Source organism: Typha latifolia, chromosome 4 (assembly GCF_019914945.1).
Source record: "Typha latifolia isolate L0001 chromosome 4, TyphaL0001v2, whole genome shotgun sequence".
NCBI lineage: Eukaryota > Viridiplantae > Streptophyta > Magnoliopsida > Poales > Typhaceae > Typha > Typha latifolia.
The window spans coordinates 3130225-3157408 of record NC_133089.1 but is presented as its reverse complement, the minus strand read 5'-3'; the positions used below and the strand labels follow the sequence as shown (position 1 = coordinate 3157408).

The window sequence follows — 27184 nt, the reverse complement described above, 5'->3', positions numbered from 1 at the left end:
CAAGTTGGCCTATGTATTTAACTGTTATTTGAGATCATCTCCATGTCTCCAGCAAGAGTCATTCTCAAATGATACACACCTAGAATCTGTAGCGCTTCACTTTCCTGTAGGAAGATCTACCAAATTAGCGAGCACTTATATTATATATCATCCCCTAAATTCCTGGTATATATCAAATTGAGCATGAGTCCTGTTCCAGAATTAAGGCAAACCAGGAATAAAGTTCAACTTTCTGGCAAGCCACAAATCCGATAAGCAAGTGCCGTCACTGACGAGCACAAGAAACCATAGAATTTAAGTGAAATGAGTGAGTCAAAAGGAACTTTCAAGTCATTGTTCACAAAATGTATTCATAAAAGCTATTTTTCCAAAGATCCAGATCTCAAGCACAAGAAACTATTTCTTGAAGATAAAATTTACTAAAACTTGTGGAAAATCATGGCAGAAAGCAAAGTCCAGCAGATGCCCTTCCAGTTCCATGAAGTAAACAGCAGCTGAAGCACAGAGTTGTCAAAATTAATCTTTCCGAAGCTCTATATAGTCACGCCTTATGCCAGCTGCATTGACAACAACTATTTCTAGCTTATCTCCCTGTGAAAAAGTACCAGAAGAATACAGCAAGTGAGATATGCAAATACCATTTTCAAACTAAATATGAGTAAAGTTGCAAAGACAAAGTATCAAGGTACAGGGTCTTCGAAGCATACAGTGTATATATCTCGTTCAGTTGCAGAGGCAAAAACGTCTTTCACCAAATCAACTGCTTCCGACTCTGACAGTGGTGTCACAGCGTCCTGCTCAGATTTAACAAAATTAAGTTTCAATCCTTCACTAAAATACTGCATCACAAAGTAATTATATTTAAAATACTATTCTTACCTTAGCAGGCAGTAATAGAGGACTAGGAGATTTCAATTGGTTGTCCAAAACAGGTATAATCAGTGTAGCTCCTGTTCCTTGTGCACTATATCCTACCCTCTCATAGGATCCAACAGCATCATATGTGTACACACAGCCCTTCCCTGTTGAAAGAAGATACATATTTAATAACGAAGTCTCACCCCCCACCCCCCAAAAAAAGTTCCTGTAGGCTGAATGTTACTATACCTTCATTGTCAAGTCCACCGAGTACATTGAAAGCATAGTAGGGAAAGAATCGTTTGTAGTAAAGTGTATTAGAGAGTAGCTGGCCCATTGCAGGACAGCTCATTTGCTTATTGTGTTGGTGTTGATAGATCTATAGCAGATGTCAAGGAGAGTGCTTAGTCAATCATTCTTGGGAAAGAAGTAATACATTTGCATGTAATATATTATTAACTAAAAAACAGTATAAAAGAGGAAGATTGAACACCAAGATGAGCAAGAACCCAGAAGGTGTAACCATGTTTGATTGCTCAACAAAAGATATGCAACTACCATGAGGATGAAAGAATTGCAAATTGTAGCTAACTTATTATTCCCGAGTACAAGAAGCTTAGATTCTTAAATGGTCGGGGGAAAGTATAGAAGTTAAAATCTCTAACAATCTATAAGCTAATATCTATAATGAACGAGTTTCTATATTATACTTCTGCACTGAAATGACTCAACCCTAGTTTCAGTACCAATCATATCTTCAAACATTTGAAGCATCCATGCCCCTCAAATTATCATTGGATGCTTCATCATTGTCCTTAGCATCAAAATTAACCGTCTCAGCAGTTTCCTCAGTACATGAACCTACCTACAATATTCCTGTTGGAAACTTGGAATATGTACTTCTTTAGTAGCTATGCTTGAAGAGAAACATGAATTTGAAAATATACAATTCTGACTAAATCAAGAGCTGAGCTTCAGCAGCAAGTTAGGAATTAACATGTTCACAGCCCACTTTGTACACACTGCAATCACTTCTTCCATCAGATAATAGAAGACTCTATTCTCAAAGTATTGATTTAGAAGATCTAATCAACTTAATCCTCCTAAGGAAGCAATATAGTATTTAAAACACTGGAGTATCAGCCACAACTGTCCAGATACCAGATCTCAAAAAGGCAGACGTATTATTCAGATCCACACAATTAGTATGGTGAATTTTTGTAAACATAAAATTTGTGGACATAAAAACACTAGAAAGATGGAAAAAAATCCAAATAGGCACTTGACAAATAGATACACACGCATATCTTGAAATCCATAAACTCAAATAAGTTAGACTTATCGCAAAATCTCACAATCACTTCTCTAATATAATCATAAGCCTCCATAACACTGGAACTATAGATTTATGCTGCACTAATAGAACAATCCAGATACCCACTTTAGAGGAAAAACATAAGCCACAATTTTCTCATGGATTCTTAATATTCAGAAGCTGAATTCCAGTTGTGAGAGCATATATGCACATAAGTACATGCATACACACACACATGCAGAAATGCTTGCATCCATAAACAGATATCTATAATTTTATTTTAGCAGGTGGTTGAAAATTTGAATATCTAATAATTGGAAATTGGAACCATCATTTTGAATAAAATGTCCTAAGTTAGAGTATAGATGGAACATAAACATATAAATGCAACACCTACGAAAGATATGTTGTAGGAAATATTATCCCTGTGGCAAATCCAAAGGAATAGCTGTAATAATATTATGTCAAAAAAATACAAACTGAAGGAGTTATCATCCTTTAAACACTCACCAGATGCTTAGCTGCCAAGTTCTTATGCAAAGCTTTTATATCTCCTTGGAAGCCAGAGGAAGCCAATACACATTTATCAGCACTATACATGGACATGAGAACTCATATTACAAATTTGGACATTAAAAAGATGATAATTAAAGAATAATGTTCCACAATTTAAATGAGTAAAAACTAAAACGATATTAACAAATTGAGAACTGAGAGCATTCGTGAACAAACTAAGTTAAAGGCTTATTATGAATAAATACAAAAACAAACACAATACACAAGATGAACTGACAATTTGGCTATCTATTCAGTATCATCCATCTTTAGTTGATTTAACAGACTAGACAATTGTTTGCTACAATAAATATAATTTCTTTATATTAAACCATTCCCTCTAACTTTTGGGCTCAAAATGTGTACTAAGCACAAGACATGGATTTAAATTCAATAAGTAAAAACATCATATTATAATTTATAATGTTCCAATAGGTCAATCTGACGAGAGTCAAATTCAGAACTTCCTAATTTAATAGCATGGTAACTCACCATCTTCACGAGAGCTTAAGCTTGTAGATGGATTTTACATCTCTTATACCCTAACCATGTTTTTGAGATTCAAGAATAATCTATGATTTCAGACATGGGACATGTAGCAATCTATGCTTCCAGATAGCATATGAATCTCAAATGACAAATTCAATGCAACACTGTAAATGGAAATGGATTTAAGAACACCTTTCTAGACAAAACAGCTAACAGGTTTCAGAATTTGCTGCAGGGATAAGGTATACTTGGCTACTAACAAAAATAACCGTGCTAATATGCTACTTAGTCTCGTTTCTGTCTTAAGTAGTTACCGGACCTTATTTCAAAATTAGTCAGATCCACGATGCTTCTTCTATCAGTAGTTTTATTGTGATAACAACTATTAGTTACTTCTCCCCGTCTTATAGATCGATGCATCTTATCTTATAGCAGAGAGCCGTCAGATCCTAAAAATGCAATTTTGCCCCTTCAAAATGAAATCTTTCGTGAAAAATCCAAGTTCAAACTCAAACCCCTATAATTTAAGGAAAATAGAAGACTAAACCCTAAACAAATCGAACCCCAAGGGTAAAAGTGGGGGCAGAAAAGAGTACAGGTTGCAGATCTTCGAATGGTCGCGGGTGAGGATGCTGTATCCGATCGACAGCCTCGTGTCCGCCGCCACCACGCAGTAGTCCAAGCCGGCGATCGCCACGCAGGTCCTGCCGGATTCATCACCCATTAAATAGAGTACAGAGAAAGACACACAAGAGAGAGAGAGAGAGAGAGTAGAAGGGGCGGGGGCGAGACAGAGTACCCTCCATTGTTCTCGTACACCCAATCGCGTCTCAAAGCCATTGCTAAGGTCGAGGTCGACGACGAGAAGAGCCGAGTAGAGGAGAGGGAGATCAAATGGGTGGATGCTTGTGTATCGATGTTAACTTTGTGTTGTGCTTTCGCTCTCTTGGCTTTCTTGGCAAGAAACATCTACGTAGGCCTTTGTTGGGCCCAAACTTGGGCCAGCCCAATTACGTACAAGCCCAATAAAATTCAATCCAACCCAACCCAACCCAATCTAACCCAATTCTATATACGTTCGGATTCGATCAAGAGCTGAACTGTAACCTCATTATTTTTATTTTTAGTGATTCATTGGCCCTCTTAATTATAAAAAATATCCTAAGTTATCTATTAGATTTCCTCGTTTAAAAATTATCATAAGTGTCACGTGATTAATCTTAGGTTCTTTAATAATCATTTCACTTTATTTTATTTTAAAAAAAAAAGAGAAAACAATTTAATAGTAAATTAATTGTTTGGTTAACACCAAAGGGTGAGAAGTTTTTTATAATCTAGAGGGTTGACTTTACCAAACACACAAAAGAAATTGAGACAGTGCACATCAAAATGGACAATAGTTTAAGCGTCTAAATATTATTATTTATATATTATATTATTTGTTCAGATATGAATTTAAATAATTTAGAGAAATCTCGGTATTATATAAATTGGGAGTGGATTTGTCTTGTACGAATATTGCAGATTATACTCATTCTACTGCAAAATGAATTTCTAAAATTTACTCTATGCAACTGAAAAGGAACGAAATCGATATAGGTTTCGAATCCTAATCTCCATACTTCCATTATAATCCTACCTCTCCACCACTCATTTCGAATGATATCAGACATCCACTAATCAACTTATTCTTTTCTTTTCTCAATATTTGATCCAACTGTGACTCCCAAACCTTAAAGAATTTCATGCACTTTGTACTTTTGTGCTCAAAATGTTATCTTTACCTTTCTAACTAGAAGAGGACAAGCACCCAATTTGGGTGTACTTCACATACTTGTTTATATGCATCGATCTTGATAAAAGCTATATGACTAACTTTTTAGGTCTTATTTATTTTGAATTTAAAAACCTCCCACTGAATTGGTTTATGAGTTCCTACACTGGTTCGATGACCAAAAATATTTTTATTTTTTTTATATTTAATTAAATTTATTTTTAAAAAATTTAAAACTAACTAATCGAGTTCGGAGTTTTATCTCGAACTAAACAATACCTTAGTTCCTTTATTTTGCTTGGGCCAATTTTATTATAAATTTTTAAGCTCGTGAATCTCTTATTATGCTCTTTCTTTAGTGTTATTAACAACGGCTAGGAAAGAGGCTTATTTATAGGATTGTTGTGTATATGCTTGATATTATGCTTCTAATATTATCTGATTGTATTTAGGATTGTCACACTATCTCTTTTTTTTATCTAGTTGTGTATCTTATTCTAATTGTTGGACGAATTTTCTACAGACTTTCTTCAAAAATGAAAAACAAAAAGAAAAACACTGATGAACCAGCCCAGCATTCACTGAATTGGTCCGAACTTATAAGCTCTATAATGATTAGGAGTCACAAAGTTCTAATTTCCTAATGATTCATTTGCAAATGATGCATGGTATTTTCGTTTACCGCTAGATTACAAGAAAGCACGAGGTCTGGTGATCCCTTTTCCATTGCTGCTTTCAACAACATACAGACAAACTACGGCGTGCATATCATCAGTGCTCCTTGTCTCCTCTTCATCAAAATTTATTCTTATGCAAAGAGCTAACATTTGTTCCATGACTGGACAAGCATGCTGTTCTTGGAGCACTAGCTGTTCGAGATGACTTGGATGGGCACTATCACAGCAGGAATCAGTTCTTGCGTTGTGATTTCACTGCTAAATCCACAGAAACTCCACTTCAGATTGACATCATGACATCAGCACCATCCAAGTGGCAACTAGCTAGAAGCATCCTTTGTCAACTCAGACAAGCAGGAGACAAGGCTCAGAAAGAAAAATGAATAGTTTTGTTCGATGGAATTCTATTCCCTGATCTATTCATTACTCTTAAATTTTGAATAGATTCACTTTTGAAGGGCGAAGAATAAAATAATTTAGTTGAGTTGTGGTGAACTTTGTGCTCTGATAGCATATTCCGAGAGTTTATATTAATTGTATAATTTAGAAGTTCACGTTGATTACAACTGTACATTTGATAACAATAAAGAAAACTAACTGGTCTAAAGCAACATAAAACATTAATTTGTGCCACTAATAGCATGTAGACCAATGGAATCTACTGCTTCATGAGTTCATGTCTCTCCCTAGCTCTCCCCCTATATATGCCATTCCACTTAAGAGAACAACAGTAAGCATACTCAACTGCAAGAGAAGAGAGGAAGGATGATCTCATGGAGGGATGTCTACAAGGTGGTGATAGCCATGGTGCCACTTTACGTCGCTCTTGGACTCGGTTTTGGCTCAGTGAGGTGGTGGAAGATCTTCACAGCTGATCAGTGCAACGCAATTAATCGTCTAGTTACTTTATTCATCTTACCATTTCTCACCTTTGAGTTCACACTCCATACTGATCCATTTGCCATGAACTATCGCTTCTTATTGGCAGACGCTGTTTCTAAGATCGTTGTAGTGATCATACTGGCTATATGGGCGAAGTATAGTAGCAAAGGCAGTTACTCCTGGTCCATTACAATGTTCTCCCTATCGACGCTCACTAATACTTTGGTCGTCGGCGTGCCATTGGTGAGTGCCATGTATGGTAAGTGGGCACAGGACCTTGTAGTGCAGCTCTCGGTAGTACAAGCCATTGCCTGGTTTACACTGCTCTTGCTCGCCTTCGAGCTTAAGAAGGCAGGAGTTGGATTGTCTTCAGTGTCTGCTCAATCCAACAATGGAGGTAGTCAGGTTATGCTTGTCGAATCATCGACTGTCAACGGTGTGGAGGAGAAGTCTGAGATTGTAAGTAGGTCTTTTAGATCATTGGTGAAGATTGCTTGGTTCAAACTCGCGCTCAATCCGAATGTATATGCAGGCATCCTTGGCATCACTTGGGCCTTCATTGCAAATAGGTATTTGAACAAACCTGTACTTAGTTTTATGAGAGGATATTTTCCTGCTAAGACTCTGCAAACCAAAAGACCCGAGGAGTTAACAATTTAACTGATTAGTTACAATTAAAGCAGCCGAATTCTATAATCCTAGAAGTGAAGTTCCATAACGAAGAGAATTAGACATGTTCATTAAGGGGATGAATAAAATAGAAAATTTTGGATGGTTCTTTATATGGCAAAGGTTTTGAACTTCTACAAGACACAGGTACATGCCACGTATGGATTTCAGATAATGTTCAACTTAGCCCATATTTAACTTTAATTCCTCGAGGTTACAAATTAACACTAACAAAACCGACAATGATTGTGATGCTTATATATTATCAAATTTGTAAACTTAACTAGACACTAATCCTGCAGTATTTATTTCAGAAGATGATCATGTAAATTATATCTTTTTTCCTAATTGTTTTTTCTAATGCATAGATGGCGCTTTGAGATGCCGAGCATCATTGAAGGTTCAGTGTTGATCATGTCAAGGGCAGGCACAGGAATGGCAATGTTTAGCATGGGTGAGGACACTAACTTTCTAAGATGGAATTATTACCTATGTATGACTGAGGACAGCAACTGCATATATTTACTGCATCTAGGTCTGTTCATGGCACTGCAAGAGAAGATCATCGCCTGTGGGCCACTCCTAACCGTGTTCGGGATGGTATTAAAATTAGTTGCAGGACCTGCGGCCGCTGCTATTGGTGCCATGGCTCTTGGACTTCGCGGAGATGTTCTTCGCTTGGCAATCATACAGGTATAGACTTCAGTAGCAATGCAGTTTTGCTTCAGCTCTTGTTAAGTCATTGTATTATTTGCTTAAAATACAATAATCATAGTCTGGTTACCCGTAAAAACTTACTGAAAGAATAGGATCGACTAATAAGCATATAGAGCTATATATGTATATCCAATTAGTCAAAGATATCTGAAATGATTCAGACTTTGAATGTCTGATGCTTTTCAGAATTCAGGATGATAGAAAAAGGGATATCTCCTGAACCTTTCTATTCTTAATACTACATCTCTTGCCTACCAGAATTGCACCAATTGTAGCATATTGGTTACGCTAGTACTGATCTCTTAGGAACTCTTTTGGTATCAATTTTCCCGTTTCAGATTCTGAATTCAATTGCTGCAACTTCACTAGCCTTAAGTTTTTTACTTCAAATTTTTTTTTTTCCTTTTCTCCGCAGGCTGCACTACCTCAATCTATTACATCATTTATCTTCGCGAAGGAGTATGAAGTACATGCTGATGTGCTTAGCACAGCGTAAGTAGTCTCGCAGTAATAAAATTAATATAATTCCCATTAAATTTCTCTTACGCTACATTCTTTGATAATTCTAAGTTAAATACTTTGGTGAACTTTGCAGGGTGATATTTGGAACACTTGCTTCTTTGCCAGTGCTAATTGCATACTATATATTTCTAGGTTTCATCAGATAAGTGAGCTGATGATAAAGGATAGCATTCCATCCATGAAAAAGAAATTCTGTAATCGAGCTTCCAGAAATACTAAGGACGTATTAATTTTCCTACAAAGCTTGTGTAATTAAACACTTATCTTGGACACTTCCAGTGTACTTTCTAAGCATTATCTTGCTGGATTGCAACAAGTATTGCCTAATTAATAGAAGGGAAATTAATCTTAAACACATTTCTTCAATGGCAATATGCAAATTATATTTGCTGTAGAGCTGTAGAATTTGATCTCCCTGGTAGTGAGTTATCTCCAAGCCTAGTTTAAAAAGAAGAAGAAATAGTCTCTCCATCTGGAGAAAAAGAGAATGAAGGAAGGAGAATATGATGGAAGTCAGAGAGAAAACATTCTTTAAAAATAGTTAGATAGCCAATTGACACAAAAACTTAACGGTATATACCATATAATTAATCGACCAATAACACATATCATATGCTTAATAATGGATACATACTCTCTTTTCCATCTGAGTTCATAAATAAAAACTTAATTATACAAATGGAGTTTTCTAACAAGTTGAAAAAAACTTATGTGTTGGGTTTTTTATTTATACTTTCAACCCTATCTTATTTATTTTTTCCAAAATAACACCTGCCTTTTACAAAAAGAGATATCTTACCATTGAAAATTAAATTTTAAATTGCTTTTCTAAACTTTTATATACGTCACGTCACGTAACTCTCTTATAATTTTATCTATGTCGAACTATTAGTTTTTTCATCAAAACTTACAAACAAATAATTTATATTAAAATAATTTTTGAAGTATTTCATCCTTTATATTATCTCTTTTCAGAATTTTATAATGTCCAAAATATAAATGCGAGAAAGATTGAGATGAAAGCAGCATAAAACAAAAATAATTTTTGAAAAAAATATAATAATTTTCTAATTAGTTGATGTAAAACAAAATTGATCATTTTATATCAAAATGAGTGAAAGTCTTACAGTGGCATATTTGCATATTAGTTGCAATTATAAAGGAGTTAAGCGACAAAATAAAACTATGAAATGCTCTGAATTTTTGCATAAGGACCTGAGTGTAAATTGTATTTTCTAAGTAGTTTTATTCGATGCTTTGCTGTTTGCTGTTAGAGAATAAACACCAGATCCCATCGGTCTGAACAAACTACCTCCGTTAGGATTCAATAAACACGTGCCTCAAAGACTATCGACCAATACTACTCGCGCTCTCGTCACGTGCTGTTCGTGCTCCCAGCCGATTCCAACCCCCCCCCCCCCCTTTCTCTCACTAGACCTCTCCGATAGCCCAATTCCATCCTCTCTCTCTCTACAAGTTCGAGTCCTCCTTGATAATTTCTCGATTTGACCGTTTCCTCTCTCACTTCCCCGATTTAATCCCCTCGGTCGACGATTAGGGTTTCTCCACGGATTCCACCCCCTCCCCCACACGAAACTCCCCGGTAAAAATCTCTCCTTTTTCTCTTCCAAATTGCGTTGTACGAACCCTCGACGAATCTATCGGCGTTTGGAGGCCTTCTCATGATTCAGTAAGTCTCCCCTCGGTGAATTTTCGTTCGGGTGATCATCTATATACGGTTTCTTGATGGCATTGATGTACAGTCTTGTTTCTCGGATGAAGATGGCTCTTTTGGTCCTTTCGTCATCTAGATACTCTTTTTATTTCTTTAATTGGTTGCATGATTCGTATGCTTGATGCGGATGTTAGTTTTTCTGAGTTAGCGGGCATACTTTGGAGCTTGTAGTTTGTTATCGGTCGGTATTTGTTTTTCAAGTTCATTGATTTCTTTTGTTTTGAATTGTTTTATTTCTAAGTTACCGTTGTCCAGAAATGGAAATATTTCTTGTTTTGTAGTATATTGGGCACCATTTTAAGCTGATTCAGTTCGAAAAACCGGTCTTTTACTAAAATAATGTATATGCTGGTTTGTCACTGATTGAGATTATCTATATATTGATAGGCTTTGGATCACACTGAAGTGCAAGCAAATGTACTAGCTTGCAGCCCAAGCTGCTGGGCAAATAATACTAAACTCACAATAGTGATTAAAAGTACATACGTATGTTGTGATACTTCACAGGTTGAAAACTGAACAGCCACTCTTTTCCTGAGTATCCTTGAAAAAGATGATAAGTTATCCATTGGTTGCCGATATGGACATCATTGAGATTGATTCTTCAGATAGTGAAGACGATATTGAAATTGGTCATGATGAACTAATAGGTACTCCCTTCAATGATGCCACTTCAAAAGGATTAACTGGCCAAAATAGTTTTTCCAATGTGAAGCACCAGGTGAATCCTAGCTTGAATGTTACCAAGAGAACATCTTCTACTAGCCACGCGTCATTGGCCCCAACAATGAATCCAGACATGAGTCCAGCTTCTTTTAGAGCTGGTGAACCAAGCACTTATGAGACTCTTCTTCGCGCTAGAGAAGGTGAGCCAAGCATTATACCTTATCATAGCCCCATTCATCCAGAAGGAAATGAATCAAGCATTGCACAATATGACATCTATGGTTCAGAATTAAATGAAAATGGTGTTTTGTCTGGCACAAATTTTGACTCAGATGCTATATCTACTGAATGGGGCAGAAATGCAAGACCTTCCTCGCCCAGTCAAAGAAGGAATCTTCCATTATCCTTTCATTCAGCAGCTTTTAAACCTTCATTAGAACATACTGTGGTATCCCATGAGGGTCCTGCTTCCAATTTTGAGCAAAATGGACATAGACCATTAAGACCTGACAGAGGCTATGAAACAAATCAGGATGGCAGTTACCAAAGGGGTAGCCAAGCGCATAATTTTCGTGGAACAGTTCATGATTCTGGAAGCACTACCTTGCTGCACCATCAGATAGCTGACGGAGGAAAGAAAGATAACGATTTTGATATGTACAAGAATAATGGTAAACATAGGATTCTGCCTTCAATCCCTTCATCGTTAACAAATGATATGGCTGTAGAAAATACTCAACCAAAAGCATCAATAGGCTTTAGGGTGGGAACAAATGCACCTGAGTATAATGGAACACTACATGATTCTGCAAGAACTATTACTTCAGATATTAAGGTAGACACTAAAGGAAAGAAAAATAATGAATTTTCTTTGTACGAAAATAAAGATAAACAGAGAATTCTTCCTTTGTCATTCATGAATGGTAGGACTGTTGGTAGTACTCGGTCAAAAGTTTCAATGGACTCCAGGCGCAGTAGCAATTCTTTTGCAAGTTCTTCCAATTATGTGGGATCAAATGCAGCTGTCAGCGTACAGAATTTCCCTTCTTCCTCATTGGACAATGGACAATTTACAGGTTTAGATGAAACCAGAAGGGAAGGAGAATTTCATGTGAAGTCAACCACGTCTGGAGCAAAATCGGCTAATGGAGTCCAAAAATTTCCGTTTTCTTCATCCATGCACCTGCACCGAAAACCATATAAAGCTTCAACTGAAAGCAGTGATGGTAATTTAAGTTATCCTGTGACAATTTGGTAATTATGTAACAAGTAAAATGCGGATTGCTACTTAAGCTGAGATTAAGAGGAATATTGTCTTTTTTTTTCCTTTTTGCAGATGAAATTCATGTATATGGAAATGCTAGTTCATTCCGAGTTCTCCCTACATCTGTAACATCTGGGAAATCTGCTAATGGTTTGCAGTTAGCTGGTAGCACTGATCCACAAAGCAGAGCAATCCTAGGAGAAGATAAGCATATTGATTATGATGAGAGGGTGATTTATCAGGAAGCATTGCAGGTAAAACTTTGGCTAATGAATCTGTAGTTACTTTACTTCACTTTCCCTTTTCAAGAGATTTTGGCATCAATTGCCTTCTTGCACAAGTTCATGCTGTAAGTCAATGGCTAGATAGCAGTGCATATGTACTGTGCTTTATGACTATGGTACCATCAATATACTGAACTTAAGCATTTATTTCTGATTAATAATTCTGTCTGTGTCGTTGACAAAGCAAAATAATCTGCATGTGAATGAACATGATCCAGTTAATGTATTAAATACTTTTTTGGTTAAGAATGGCAGGTCATACTTTTGAGTAGATCTGTCTGGGAGAAACTAATTTTGGGAAATGCACCCTGGATGCTTTTTGTGTGGAAGGTTGCCATTAATGGATTTTCTGGTGCAGGTTTACATTATTTGTTCTACTTACTCTGATTTTCATTTTTGCTGTTATCACTTATCTTGACGATTAAAAAGTTTAAACAATGTGAGTTCGTGTTTGCTTCCTGTTAAATGATCTGAATGCAAAGCCTGTCCTGTTAACTTGTTTTTTTTAACTTTTCTAAGCCATTTATTTAGGAGGTTCATTTTTACTTAAATTACCAGGTCTGTTTTTATGTATCTTCTTGGATCTATACTTTTCCTACAGGCTTCTTGGTGTAGGTCATTTTGTGAGTTCTACATATTATTGGATGTTAATTAGTGAAGGCCTTTTCCCAGAAAACAAGGCTAGATTTCTAATTAATTGGGTTTTAGCTTGATAGGCTTGATCAAGCAAACTTGCATTCACTAATACTCTTAGGGCCTGTTTTGTTGCAAAGTGGTGTAGAAACTAGAAAGCATGGTTTGCCGTATCGGCCGAACCTGATTCTGATCCGGGCCCAATCCGAACTCTTTTTCTCTTTCACTCTTTCTTTTCACTCTCTCTCTTGCTTTTTTTCTTTTTTCCTCTCCTTACATATAATTATTGTTTCTCTTATGGAGAGATCTAGCTCCGGTGAACTTCGACGAACTCCGACAAACTCTGATATATAATTTTTTAATTAATTTTTTTTATTTATCTCTCAGTTCTTTTTATTTCTTCCACTCTTTTTTTTTCTTTTTCATTGCATCATGGTTTTTTTTTTATTTTCTTCCACTCACGCTCTTTCTAATCTCTTCTTTTCAATTTTTATTGCACCATATTTTTTTTTCTTATTTTTGGTTAATTTTTTTTTCTAAATTTTTAGAAGTTTTTCTGTATTTTTAAATAATATTTAGAATTTTATGTAATTAAAAGTCCAATCCGATTCAGGCGATCGATAAGGCCGATCCGGCTGATAAGTATCGTTTTTTTTAAATGCCGATCCCGAATTTTAAAACCTTGCTAGAAAGTGTGTTTCTCTTACAATAAGCCTCCATAATCATATCTCTTAGAATAAGCCCCCCATAACCATACTTTGCATTGCGTAGACACATACAAATCTTGTTATAGACTCCAAGTTAGTATCGATTCTCATAGAAGAGACGAGTCATAATTTTCCATGTAAAATATTTGTTAGAGGGACAACAAAAGTTAGAAGGTCATACTGCTTTTATTTTCTAGTATACTTCCAGTATTTATGTGTTAGTATAATGTTTTACGTGCTATTCCTCCATTTTTTAATGAATAAAATAATATATGTCCATATAAAATGGACAAGTAGTAAATGCTTTTCAAAAGAGGACCTTTATTTTTTATACACTGGTGGAACCATATTTAGTTAGCCTAACACTATTTTTTGAAACTAACCTTTGCAAGTGCTTTTATCATGAGGAAATATGTGCCAGTTGCCTCTTTGTACGTACGCATATGCTATGTTACATTTCGGTAATGATACCGATTTAATGGTGTATCAATTCAATTGGATATCTATGAATTAGTACAACTTTTTTAGATAGAAAGAAAATTTTCTTACCTTAATGTAGAATTTATTATCCCTTTTTATCCAAATAAATTGTCGAAGTTAATGGAATGTCTCATTGCTGATCCTTTAGTGAATCTTAACAGTAGGCTTATACTGCTGCCTTCAATGAAGTTGTTTTCATTGATCATAGTTCATATCTAGATCATACTTTTTTTTCCTTTTTTTTTGGCAGAATCTTGGTCAGCCAAAGTTAGAAGATGATTTGCCTGAGGGACTCTTATCTGTTTCTCTTTTGAAGCACCAGGTAAATTCATCTGCTTGAATGTTTAACAATGCATTCTTTTGATTTTATGACAAACGTCTGTTACTTAGTACACACATTTCATTTTTAAAGAAAATAGCCTTAGCTTGGATGGTACAAAAGGAGAAAAGCGTGCATTGTGCTGGTGGAATTCTTGCAGATGATCAGGTTACTCAACGTGATTTTCATATATACACACACACAAACATATTTGATTCATACACACTTCCGGCATTGGTCATCTTATCAGACTTTAGCCATATAATATCTTTCTTACAGGGCCTTGGCAAGACAATTTCAATGATTGCCCTTATTCAGAAGCAGAGGGCTCAGCAGTCAAAATTTACTTCTGGTGATTCAAATCATGTAAAATCTGAAGCATTCAATTTAGATGAGGATGATGATGGAGATAGTGTAGTGGATAAAACAAAGGAAATGGTGAAAAATGAATCCAAGAAGGAAATAGAAGCTAGTGAGGTGGATAAAAGAAAGCAAACAGTGAAAAATGAACCTAAACGGGAGACTGTGGCTAGTTCCCACATGACAAAGCCAGCAGCAGGTACACTGGTTGTCTGCCCAGCTAGTGTTCTTAAGCAGTGGGCTTGTGAGTTGGGGGAGAAAGTCACTGAGAGTGGTCGTTTATCTGTTTTAGTTTATCATGGAGGCTCACGGACTAAAAATCCAAGTGATCTGGCAAAATATGATGTGGTTGTTACGACATATACAATTGTAACTAATGAAGTACCGAAACAAGCTACAGCTGCCGATGATGAGGCAGAGCATAAAAACCTTGATAAGTATGGATTATGTTCAGAATTTTCACCCAACAAAAAAAGGAAGCCAGTGTCCAATTCCCACAGCAAGGCGAAGAAAAAAGGGAAGAAACTTAAGGACTCCAATTTTGATTACAACAGTGGTCCACTTGCCAGGGTTCGATGGTTCAGGGTTGTGCTAGATGAAGCTCAGACAATTAAGAATCACAGAACTCAGGTGGCCAAGGCATGTTGTGGGCTTAGAGCCAAAAGGAGATGGTGCTTGTCAGGAACACCTATACAAAATGCAATTGATGATTTATACAGCTATTTCCGGTTCTTGAAATATGACCCTTATGCTGTATATAGTTCCTTTTGTGCATCAATAAAATATCCAATATCTAGAAATGCGACTATTGGGTATAAAAAACTTCAAGCTGTTCTGAGGACTGTGCTTCTTCGTCGCACAAAAGGTATCTCCACTTATATTTGAGCTTTTGTTATGTTTATTTAGTTGTTGCAAGTGTCTTGTTTATGTTTTACCTTTTATTAGAACATCCGGAATGAGTTCACATGAGATTCCCTGAGTTGTATAAATAATTATTAGTCTGCCATGTGTAGCAATCTTGGGAATAATTAAAGATTATGTGATTGTATTGAAATCAACGATGGTCGTGCCAGTGGCACGTGACGTGCCACTATTAGCTCGGGGCATGCTGAGGTATGCCCTATGTGACAATGACACATATTTATAATATTTTTAATAAAAAATTTAGGATATTTTAGATATATTTTTGAGTTTTTGTATGCCAACTTTTAATTTTTGGTTTAAATATATACTAAAATCTACATTATAGTGTTTAATTTTTAGATTATTTTTGTAAATGTCCTGTTTTACTAAAGATAAGGCAACAATTAAATATAAATATTATTCAACATATAATATGATGAATACGTTCATTAAAAATAATATTAATGATCAAACAATTCATAATATAGTTGAACACATAATATTAATTAATAATAGTTCAATAATTAAAATTAATATCTAGTTGAACGTAAAATGACGAGGAGGATCAAAGACTTCATTTACCAGTATAAGAATAACACAAGAATGTTGCATTAAATACTGTCGATATTCTTCAAAACTCATCCACTGATAGTATTACTCGTAACGTCTCACATAGATATAAATAAGAATTTTATAATTTTTCTCAGATATGATATAAATACTGAACATACACAGAACTAACCAGACACCGGCATAGACACACCATAAGCATATGCAGATTATGGATATGGAGTCTAATAAGGGTGTTGTGACACTAGTGGATGTGATTGATATGATGGGCATATCTCTCATGATATCTTGCTACATACAGATTGAGTTTCATCATTAATTTTATCTAAGTTTCTAAATGATCAATTGATCAGTTGATTTAATAATAATTGATGAAAATATAATCTTTTTTTTTAAGAAAAAGGGTTCCACATGGCATAATGGCTAGCATGGCACCTGTGTTGGTCGGCATGCACCCGTGCTGGTCAATGTGCCATGTGAAATTTAAAAAAAAAAATTTCTATTTCCATTAATCATTATCAAATTAACTGATAAATTGATCGGTCGGCATGGCTTGGCACGGGGGTGGGGTGTATTGGGCTAGTCTTAGTAGGACTTATTATATCCGACTTCTATATATAGAGGGGTTGGGTTCCTTTGTTTAATCATTTATTGAAGAATTGTGAATTATATTTTAGCCTTAGTCCATATTAGGAGTAAGAGTAGCATAAAAGTAGTCATAAGAGTAAAGTAGGAGTAGAAACAAATTAAATTTTCATCATCACTTTCATTTTTGCCCATCTTCTCTTTCGAAACCCTAGTCACCATCTTCTTCCATTAGCCATCCAACCTTACGGTTGCCCTTCACCACCCTTCATCACCCTTGGCCATCCGCCAATCTCCAACGACCGTCGAAATGTTGGATATTTACAAATTTGTCAAATTATGACATTTTTTCAATATTTTATTTTTAATTTTTCACTCTAATCTTAGGTTCACGTGAAGCCAAAGTCATTAGAACTCTAACTCATGAGGCTATCAACATAAAAATATCATAATTTCTTTAGGTCAAGATTGGTCCAGATATACTTTGTAACAGTGGTATAACAGTCACCGTTTCTCGGTCGTTGGTAAACACACGATTTAAGACACATTCGAGGGAGATTGCTGTCATGGAGGGTCAAGAACTCATTTCCATACCGACTGGTCTTCTCCGACGCTACCACCACTAACAGCCACCATCGACGACGAGCTACCGGCATGGGCAAAGGCGTTATTCAAAGAACATTCAGCCGATTTAAAAGAGAGCTTGAAAGAGATGCAAACCCCTACAAGGACTTGATCCAAGCTTTGACGGCAAGTATCTTGATCTAGTACCACTACCCTACGCTGCCGTCATTGTTGGGCACCGTAGAACAGTCGCCACCTCCACCTTCAAGCACTAATAATGGTAAAATCGTGGAGACCATCTAAACCACAGCAACCACCACTCTTTTGGCTACGGTTGAGCACCCTCCATTCCTGTAGACTGAGCGCTCCGTCGTAGCAACATCGGAGTAGCCCCCAGTGTGACGTCGTCTTCCCCACCCGTGGTGGAAGCTAGGACTGAAAACTCTTGCTTTTCGTCGGTGGCGATCTAGGCCCCACTAGCCCAAACCATTATAACCAGTCATTTGCTTGGATCTTTCGCATTCGAGCCGTAGTCTAAACCACATGTACGAAGACCTTAGCTCGAACCACCCGTGGCTAGGATTTGACCTGAGCCACCTGTGACTAGGGTAGACTATATTTCGAACAAGTGGGCTCTAGAGCAAAATCTACCATGGGGGCCTCCTTTATGTGGCAGTTGAGACTCACGCAAAGGTATGAAAATCACCATGGACACCTTGAGGACAATGTATTTAAAAGCATGGTGGATTGATGCGAACTGAGTCGGGTTGAATTATATCATAAGGACATTATGCTCGATGGATTAAGTTTATTTATTTTTTAATTGATTTATTTATATCTCATATGTAAGTTATTAACGTAAGTCTAATTAAGTCATGTAAACATTTAAGACAAATTCTAGTTCGAATCGTGTAATTCTTTAGGGCTAGTCCTAATATGACTTGTTGCACCCGATCTCTATATATAGAGGAGTTGAGCTCCTTTGTTTAATCATCCATTGAAGAATTGTAAATTATGTTTTAGCCTTAGCTTATCTTAGAAGTAAGAGTAAGAGTAAGAGTAGCATAGGAGCAGTCATAAGAGTAAACTATGAGTAAAAGTAAATTAATTTTTTATTATCACCTCTATTACCGCATATCTTCTCTTTTCAAATCTTAGCCACCATTTTTCTCTACGAGCCATCCTTATGGCCGTCCATCACCACCCTTGGCTGCTCGCCACCGTCCGATGACCACCGCAACGTCAGATATTTACAAATTTGTTAAGTTTATATTTTTCTTCACTTTTTTATTTTTAACTTTTCACCCCGATCTCGGTTTCACGTGAAAAGAACTTTAACTCACGAGGCTACCACCCATAAAATATTATAATTTTTTTACGTTTAGACGGTCTAAACCTGGTTCGTAACACTGTTCTTTGTAGAGATATAGATCTTCCATGTTACTGTTCATCTATTTATATGTTGAAAAACTAGATAAATATTGTTTAGAGATGAAACTGGTTAAACATAGATTAAATTGAATTGGTGGTCATGTTTGATTATTGACATTTGAAAGGGCTCAGGGTTGGATTTATTATTGGTTGACCGCTTTGATCATCAGATCAGTCTGGTTGGGCATTCTATTTCACGATCAGGTTTGGGTCTGATCCATATCATTTCAGTCCCAGCTGACAAGTGATATTACAAATAATTAACCATCCTTTATTGTTAAATCACGGCTTCAAGTCTTGGAAACAAGCTACTCAGATATTAAGGTAAGGCTCCATATGTTCCCCTCCCTAAATCTGCATAAGCAGGAGTCTCATGCAGCCCTTTTTTATCATTAAAAAAGAGAGGTAATAATTGATGTAATGGATTCTTGAAGTAGAGCTCCGAAAAAATACATCTGTTTGTGAAGTTGTTATGGAACCAAAACGACTACTCCGTTTTGAGCCAACTGCATCGGTTATGCCTACAACAACATAATCAACCTATCCTTAAGTTGTACTCTCCGCAGTTAGGACTTAATAGGGCATGCGACTTCCAGGAGGGCATCTTTGTCTTAGGAGTATTTCTGCCGATTCATCGGGCAAACAGAAGCCCTTCATGGGGAAGGAAAGGCTTCATTCAGTTGGGCGGATTCCCTGATGTGCACTCATCTTCCAATTGCTCATTTTGGTGACTTTATTGTTGCTGTAATCAAAGAAGCAATGCTCGAGGGGATAGTGGCCATCCTTCGGGCTTTGCCTGCCAACTTCAAATGATGAATTCTCGCTCGGCCTGGAAAAGCGCTGGCAACAAAAGGAAAGGGTTCGACACGGGTGTAGGTAGGCTTGACTGAAGCTGAAGAAAAATCTGGTACCTGCATTAGACATAGAAAAATCAAATAAAAAATAAAAAATAGGGCCTTTAAAAGCAACACTTGGTAACACAAACTTTTGTGCAGGAGTCCATATGCTTTTGCTCTGGCCTTAGACTCAGGAACTACTTTTCCCATTCACCTGACCTTGGAGGAACATACTGCAATGCTCTAGTGTTATGGAATTTAGGAGCTCCAAGTCACTTTGATGCATTTCTTTCCCAGATTTATCAGAGACTCTAATTATCAGTGCCTTGGGTAAATGCCGACGTCATTGCTCCATCAGGCTTTCGCCCATTGGGGAAAATTCCCCACATTGATGATGTCGCAGGGTCGAATGCATAAGTTGGCCATCTGGAATGAAGATGTGGCTTACTCCAGTGAGTCTTTCTATCTCCCAGTCATAACTGTACCTTGAAAAAACAGAGGTGCTCAAGGTCCAACAGCTGAGGTAGAGGCTACCATGACTACCTAAATAACGTCCGGTCATGGAATAGATGAAATTAATCCAAGAATGGATATCGTAGTAATTTGTTGAGTTTGGTGCATGCCTGCAGTAAGTGCAGACATGAGATAAAAATCAAGTCTTTTCCTAAGATTTTGAATGGCTGTCCTGAAAGTTCCTCTGCAGATCCTGAAGGCCACCCATTTGCCTCTGCCCGAGCTACCCTCATTTGCTATTGGAAAGTTAGTGGTCTGCTCTGGGAGAAGATCCATCCAAATTCGATTTGCACATATAGGGCAAAATTTGTTCTATAAGGAAGTCAAAAGGCAGGTTAATCAATTAATGCAACTCAACCAGTAGCCAGTGTAAGCAATTGAATCATCATAAGCGCCGATGAGCACATTGAAGTATCCATGTGATTGAGAGCCCTCACAGCCCAGGCAGCAATAGGTACTCTTTCTTTCTCATTGGAAGGGGAGCAATTTGCAACCTCATCTGGACCGATGTTTGATCACAGTTTCACCCTCATTCGGCCGTCAAAAGTGTGTACACACAAAAGAAGAGGTGTAATATCTAATAGCCCATCCTATCAACTATCCATTGGAAACCAAATAAACAATCCATTTACTTGGGGGTGCATTATGTGGATCCTTTTCCTTCCTTTATCTAGATTTAGTGTATGGGATTTTGTCAAATCAAGTGCTTCTGGAAACCAACAGATTCAAAAAACTAACTCAAAGAAGAATGACTCGACAAATATATATATATATATATATATATATATATATATATATATATATATATATATATATATATATATATGTTTTGCTGACTTGATAATGTAGGCCAAACTGATGAGATTGTTTTTTCTGTTCATAGAACTAAGAACATACACGGAATTCCGAAAAAAAAAGAAAAGAAAAGGTGGGCTGAAAACTAGATCATCATTCTCTGTACAAGTCTGATGTCTGTGTTTATGTTTTGACATGAGATTCTGATGTAAGCCACACAGCCCACACAACTAAGGCATTCTTCTGAAATTATGTCGACTAATGTTGGTATGCCTTGTCCGGAGTATATTAGATAGAAAGAGATTATAGTGATAACGTTATCATAATGGAAGCCTTATAAAGTTATGGAGGAAAGTTGGAGTGTTGGCAATGAATTATTTAATGATGCAAGTTTTGGATACCAATCAGAGGGTGGTAACTCGCCCATGCTACTGGCCTTTATTGGTTTTATTTTTAAGCTTTTAAAGACAAATGTATTGAAGTTTATGAATGGGAAACTATAAGTACAATCTGTGCTTTATGAATTGATGGATTAGATGGATTGTTGATTTAGGGAGTTTGGTTGTCAAATCTTCACCTTATTGAGGCATCAAGTATGCACAAACAAATAATTCTAAAGTCAATATTATCTGCGTAAGTTCATTAAATGATTGAAGTATTGAACCACCATGGTATATGGTAAAATGATGAATCTGTATGTTATTATAGTCCTGATTTGTTTTGTGACATGGTGTTGCTTTTGCTTTGATTTTTCTTTAAGCCATTTATCATGCTTTCCTGAAGGAAATTACTGTAATTTGTTTCAGTCTTATCTTTGTTCTTGGTAACATGAAACTATGGAATTGGTGGTTGTGCCACTGGGTAATCTTGGTTCCTTATGCTGATCTGTATTTCAACTATTTATTATAGACACATTAATTGATGGAGAACCAATCATCAACTTACCTCCGAAATCAATTTGTCTGGAAAAAGTAGAATTCTCCACAGAGGAACGGGCTTTTTATATGAAGCTGGAAGCACATTCACGCCAACAGTTCAAGGTAGTTCAGCTGGCATCTCTTCTGTTTCAATTGAATTGGCTATCATCTGTATCTGATTCTTGTATATATTTACTGAGCCAAATGATGCTTAGATGCTTCTATATGCCGGCTATTTGAAGGATCATAATATTCTGCTTGTGTTTTAACTGATATCTTTTCATGTATTACATCATATTTTATTTTTCTTAATGTACTGGATGATTGTGCCATTAATTTCATTCATATTTCAGTAGGAAATGAAGCAGAATAACCGGATTACTTTTCCTTTCCTCTTTGGCTTTAAGTTTTAACTTCTGATATATTTGTTTAACTAGTCTTACACTCTTACCCAATAAATTAGTGTTCAATGCAACAATTCGGTTTGTTGTTTTAGGTGACTGGTAAGCATGATAAAGGAGATTTTTAACCAGAAGTAATAGGTGACTCCAGTGCCTATATTGTTGCTAATAACCAATGTCAAGCAGGTTGTGTATTTGCCATTTCTCCATATTCATCTTCATCTGGTTACCTAGGCCAAAAATCGGGCTTATATAAGGCTGAACTTTGTCCCAGGCAGAGCCAAATTAGCATCAGGCCTGAGCCTAGCCAATTGTACGGCCAAAAACAGAGAAAGAAGCACTAGACTTGTTGAGCTAAGCCTATATAAACTGTGATATGGATGCAACTTAGATAAGAGTAAAGTATATTTTGGCAACAAATTTATTGCTGAATCTCATTTTCCCTTATTTTATATCCATGTATATTACATTCATAAAGGTTTAGGTCTTTATTTTTTGAATATGATAGCTTCATGACAGATGACGTGCATGCTAGGTTTGACCCTAGGTTGTCCTACTTCACATGTCATTCCTTGCTTTAAACACTTAAGAAAAAGAGAAATTTGCATTTAACACCTCTTCACGTATTTGCGGTTTACACTCCATATTTTCAATATTTGCAAATCACACCCTACATTTTTGCCTAATATTTGTAGAATACACCTTGTTATTAGATCCATCACTACCCGAAGGACATTACTAATATACTCTTACCCATACTAAAGCCCACAGTCAGACCACTAACTTCATCTCTTTTATAACCTAAACTTAAGAACTTCAAACATGATGCAATTTTCTAATAAACAATAGGGGGGAAAATAGGTTGAAAGCTAATAGGGTAGAGGAGAAGAAAGGGTTGAGAGCCCCCAATTTCCTTCCTCTTCTGGCTTTAAGATTTTGGTCAATGGAGGAGTATCATCCTGCCAATATGCCCTAGAAGAATGACATTTAGTTATATTTTAAATGCATGTTGTAAACCACAAATACGTGGGAAGGTAGGGTGTTAAATATCAATTGCCCTAAAAAGAGAGATGAAATCTATAGTAATGTCTACGACTACGTATTTGTAGAATTTGTTTCATTATTTTAAATGCATGTTGTAAACCACAAATACGAGGGAAGGTAGGGTGTTAAATATCAATTGCCCTAAAAAGAGATGAAATCGATAGTAATGTCTACGACTACATATTTGTAGAATTTGTTTCATTATTTTATTTTGAACTTGTCTACTGTATAGCAGTTGTTACTATTTAAAATGCTGTTCCATTTTATTATTTTCATCTTCTTTTGCTTTACAGTAGATTCTGTGGAAAATCAGAAGGTATCATGTGAAATTGTAGATCTATTCTCTTTGCTTTCATTATAAGTATTTTCAAAGGTAAGTATTACTATTGTAATGCTTTGGCCTTTTATCTTGCATATGTGAAAGGAAACTGGATCCTGAATGAACAAGAGTGTTAGCTTTCTTTCAAAAAGAAACTGGATCGCAGTAATCATGTAGACAGTTTTCTGTGGCTCTCAGTGACTCTAGAAAAATGATTAGATGTTTGATGCATTTATTTCTCCTTTGTGTTCAGTACTGGTGAAGGATCTTCGAGCGATCTGCAATACTATTGATACTTTAAGATAAATAGACTTTTTAAAAAGTTTGTACTGCTTTTGGCATTGTGAGCAACAGGCTGCTAGTCTTCCATGAAATTAGATGTACTCATTTGAGTTGAAATTGCCAGATCATTTGTGATTTTGTGAGTTCGGATTGCAGGAATATGCTGCTGCTGGGACCGTCAAGCAAAATTATGCAAATATTCTACTGTTGCTTTTGCGCCTTAGGCAGGCTTGTGATCATCCACTTCTTGCTAAAGGATATCAATCAGATAATGTTGGAAGAGATTCACTGGAAATGGCGAGACAACTTCCTAGGAAAACGCTCGTTGATATGCTAAATCAATTGGAAGGTTCATCAGCAATTTGTTGTATATGCAGTGTAAGCCATCTAATGTTGCAAACACTTGCTAATAGTTCACCACACCAGATGTTGGTGATAATGCATTCATTAGATATTCCACCGTTAAATAAAAAATTTAGGGACTTCTACTGTAAGTTCTGGTAGATAATCAGGAGGTGTTAAGTTGTTCATCAGCTGGATACATTCTTAATTACTTCTACTTGTGAGTTGTGACTTCGTCAGAAGCACTAATACAATTATCTGATGATTATCTAATACCTAACTTGTATGTTAGCTTTATGTTTTCTTTGCAAAAGCAAGATTATTGGTTAGAATTTATCTGAAGTTTGGTTCTTTGTGTATATACCTCCACAATTTTTATTTATTTGTGTATATACGCTTCTAAATTCTGCATGTGCACATATACCCCTTAAAAGCATTAGGCTAGACAGCATGATTCGTGCTTTAAACACTTGTATCACTATTTTAATTCTGGTAATTTTTTATATAATTTTTTTAACAACCATAAGACATAATTGAACTTTTATCATTTGTTGGGTGTCATTTTGTTCCATATGCTTACAGGACTTGAGCAAACAGATATTCTTGGTGCAAAGAGTTTGTATGCTTTGCCTTTCTGATGTAATTTAGAAACACTGCCACTTTATATATTATCTTTCTGATGATGTCATGCTCATATGTTGATTTGGTCTTCATTTTTTTCTCTGGGTAAATAGATTGCTTTTAATTCCTCAAGTTTGTTCTGCGTTGCCATATTCGTTTTGTATCTGCTATCCATCTCGGAGTCTCAAAGAGGCCTCCTCATGCAATAATCCTGCTAACTGCCAATTGTGCTACCTTTACAGGACCGACCTGAGGATGCTGTTGTGACATTGTGTGGTCATGTTTTCTGCTACCAGTGTGTATTTGGAAGGTTAACTGCCGATGAGAATCTTTGTCCTGCAAGTGGTTGTAGAGATATACTCAGTACTGATTCAGTTTTCTCACAAGCTACATTAAGAAGCTGCATCTCGGACAATTTGGATTCTAATGCTACGACAAGTTCTGCATATAATGAAGAATCATCAATAGATCAGAGCAGTTATATTTCATCTAAAATCCGAGCAGCTATTGATATTCTGAACTCAATCTGTAATACGTATCCCCGCATTGATCCTAAAGAATGCAGCAGAGAGGACTCTGTTCCTGTTCGAACACACAATCTTACTGCAGATGGTTCTGATTCTGGTTTGGATGCAATAAATAACAGCTGTCAGCAATTGAGTTTAACTACAGAAATTCCAGTCAAAGCAATTGTCTTCTCGCAGTGGACTAGCATGCTGGACTTGCTTGAGCTTTCACTTAATAGCTCTCTAATACAATATAGGAGACTTGACGGGACAATGTCCCTTAATTCAAGAGATAGAGCCGTGAAAGATTTCAACACTGATCCGGAGGTCCTTTTCTTGAGAATCTTTTGTATCATTTACCTGCTTTTTTTATCCTTTTTTTCTTTTTGAGAAATTCCATTTTAGTGATAATTTTTTATATATTCTTTTCAGGTAAGAGTTATGATCATGTCGCTAAAAGCAGGCAATCTTGGTTTGAACATGGTTGCAGCTTGCCATGTAATTCTTCTTGATCTTTGGTGGAATCCCTATGCTGAAGATCAAGCTGTTGATCGAGCACATAGAATCGGGCAGACTCGTCCTGTCACTGTTTCCCGTCTAACTATACAAGATACAGTGGAAGACCGAATTTTAGCTTTGCAGGTATTGCGTTGGACAGTATTTACAAAATAGTTCTAGTATTTTCATGACTGCAACATCTGCTTAGAGGACATTAACTACTGTAGAGAACCTGTCACCAGTCAATACAGTTTACAATTTCAAATAACATTCTTTCCTTCTAACTTTTTTCTTTGCTGTCATTAATTTTACCTTCATCTTGTCGTTCGAGTAAATGTGGGTGAGATGACTGTTTGAAGCTGAACTCTATGTCACATTATTTTGTTATGACAAACTATATATAATTCACATCACCTAAAGAGAACTAGTTTTTTTTCTCTTGCAGGAGGAAAAGAGAAAGATGGTTTCATCCGCTTTCGGTGAACAATCCGGTGGCCATGCTACCCGGCTCACAGTTGAAGATCTCAGATATCTTTTTATGGTATGAACACCAGTCTTTGTAAGGCTGGTGGATTTTTGACTGGTATCTAATGTACTACATGGTTGTGTAAAGCAGTCACTTCACTTGGCTAGATTCATTTGCACTTTATTTGGGGGTTACGGCTCTGCTTAGCCAGCAGATGTAAGGCCAGTATTTTGAGTTTAGCTGTGATCCGGCCATTTAACGGAAATATAGCTTTTGTAATTATGTTCGCTTAGTAGAATCCAGTCATATGATGATGGAACATTCTTGTACATAGTTATAGTTTGATCCAAAAGATTCCCATCCCATTCAGAGTGCTACATCAGCTGACTTTTTCTTTTCCTTTCCTTTTTTCTTCTTTTACACCCAATTTTTTTGGTGGTTTAATAAAGCTTTATTCTTAACTTGGAGTATCCTTGGAATCAAGCGACCCTATCCTGTCTGGATGAGAATTGGAATTTTGTTAGATTGATATCCTTTGGTGTACCTGTACATTTACAGTTTCTTTTATTTATTTTCATGAGATATAAGCAACCTGTGCAAACTCTTTATATGAATCGAGTGCCTGAGATATTGATCAAGTATTGTGAATTCTTAACCCCTTTCCAAGCCTAAACAGTGGTTTCAC

General features: G+C 36.4%; 3 protein-coding genes across 7 annotated transcripts; 2 read left to right on the top strand and 1 right to left on the bottom strand.

Annotated features, from left to right (window-relative positions):
- Positions 1 to 293: 293 nt before the first annotated feature.
- LOC140786545 (proteasome subunit beta type-1) lies at positions 294 to 4157 on the bottom strand. Its single transcript, XM_073135043.1, has 7 exons — positions 4017 to 4157; positions 3814 to 3921; positions 2684 to 2765; positions 1108 to 1237; positions 880 to 1022; positions 708 to 794; positions 294 to 591 (listed from the first exon to the last, which is right to left on the bottom strand). Exons 1-7 carry the CDS (start codon positions 4055 to 4057, stop codon positions 517 to 519), a joined length of 666 nt encoding a protein of 221 aa, XP_072991144.1. The 5' UTR covers positions 4058 to 4157; the 3' UTR covers positions 294 to 516.
- Positions 4158 to 6254: 2097 nt separating this feature from the next.
- LOC140785708 (auxin efflux carrier component 5-like) lies at positions 6255 to 8811 on the top strand. Of its 2 annotated transcripts, none has more exons than XM_073133672.1 (5): positions 6255 to 7119; positions 7588 to 7673; positions 7833 to 7912; positions 8352 to 8428; positions 8532 to 8811. In XM_073133672.1, exons 1-5 carry the CDS (start codon positions 6434 to 6436, stop codon positions 8602 to 8604), a joined length of 1002 nt encoding a protein of 333 aa, XP_072989773.1. In that variant the 5' UTR covers positions 6255 to 6433; the 3' UTR covers positions 8605 to 8811. The 2 variants fall into 2 exon arrangements, with proteins under 2 accessions (XP_072989773.1, XP_072989772.1); XM_073133671.1 differs by having other exon boundaries at positions 6258 to 7119; positions 7755 to 7912.
- A 1074-nt stretch (positions 8812 to 9885) lies between these two features.
- LOC140786786 (helicase-like transcription factor CHR28) lies at positions 9886 to 26876 on the top strand. 4 transcript variants are annotated; one of them, XM_073135440.1, is made up of 12 exons: positions 9886 to 10148; positions 10581 to 11530; positions 11936 to 12085; positions 12196 to 12377; positions 14478 to 14549; positions 14640 to 14714; positions 14826 to 15771; positions 22013 to 22143; positions 24223 to 24444; positions 25272 to 25862; positions 25968 to 26177; positions 26479 to 26876. In XM_073135440.1, exons 2-12 carry the CDS (start codon positions 10747 to 10749, stop codon positions 26578 to 26580), a joined length of 3465 nt encoding a protein of 1154 aa, XP_072991541.1. In that variant the 5' UTR covers positions 9886 to 10148; positions 10581 to 10746; the 3' UTR covers positions 26581 to 26876. The 4 variants fall into 4 exon arrangements, with proteins under 4 accessions (XP_072991541.1, XP_072991539.1, XP_072991538.1 ...); XM_073135438.1 differs by having other exon boundaries at positions 10701 to 12085; XM_073135437.1 differs by having other exon boundaries at positions 10581 to 12085.
- The last annotated feature ends 308 nt before the right edge of the window (positions 26877 to 27184 follow it).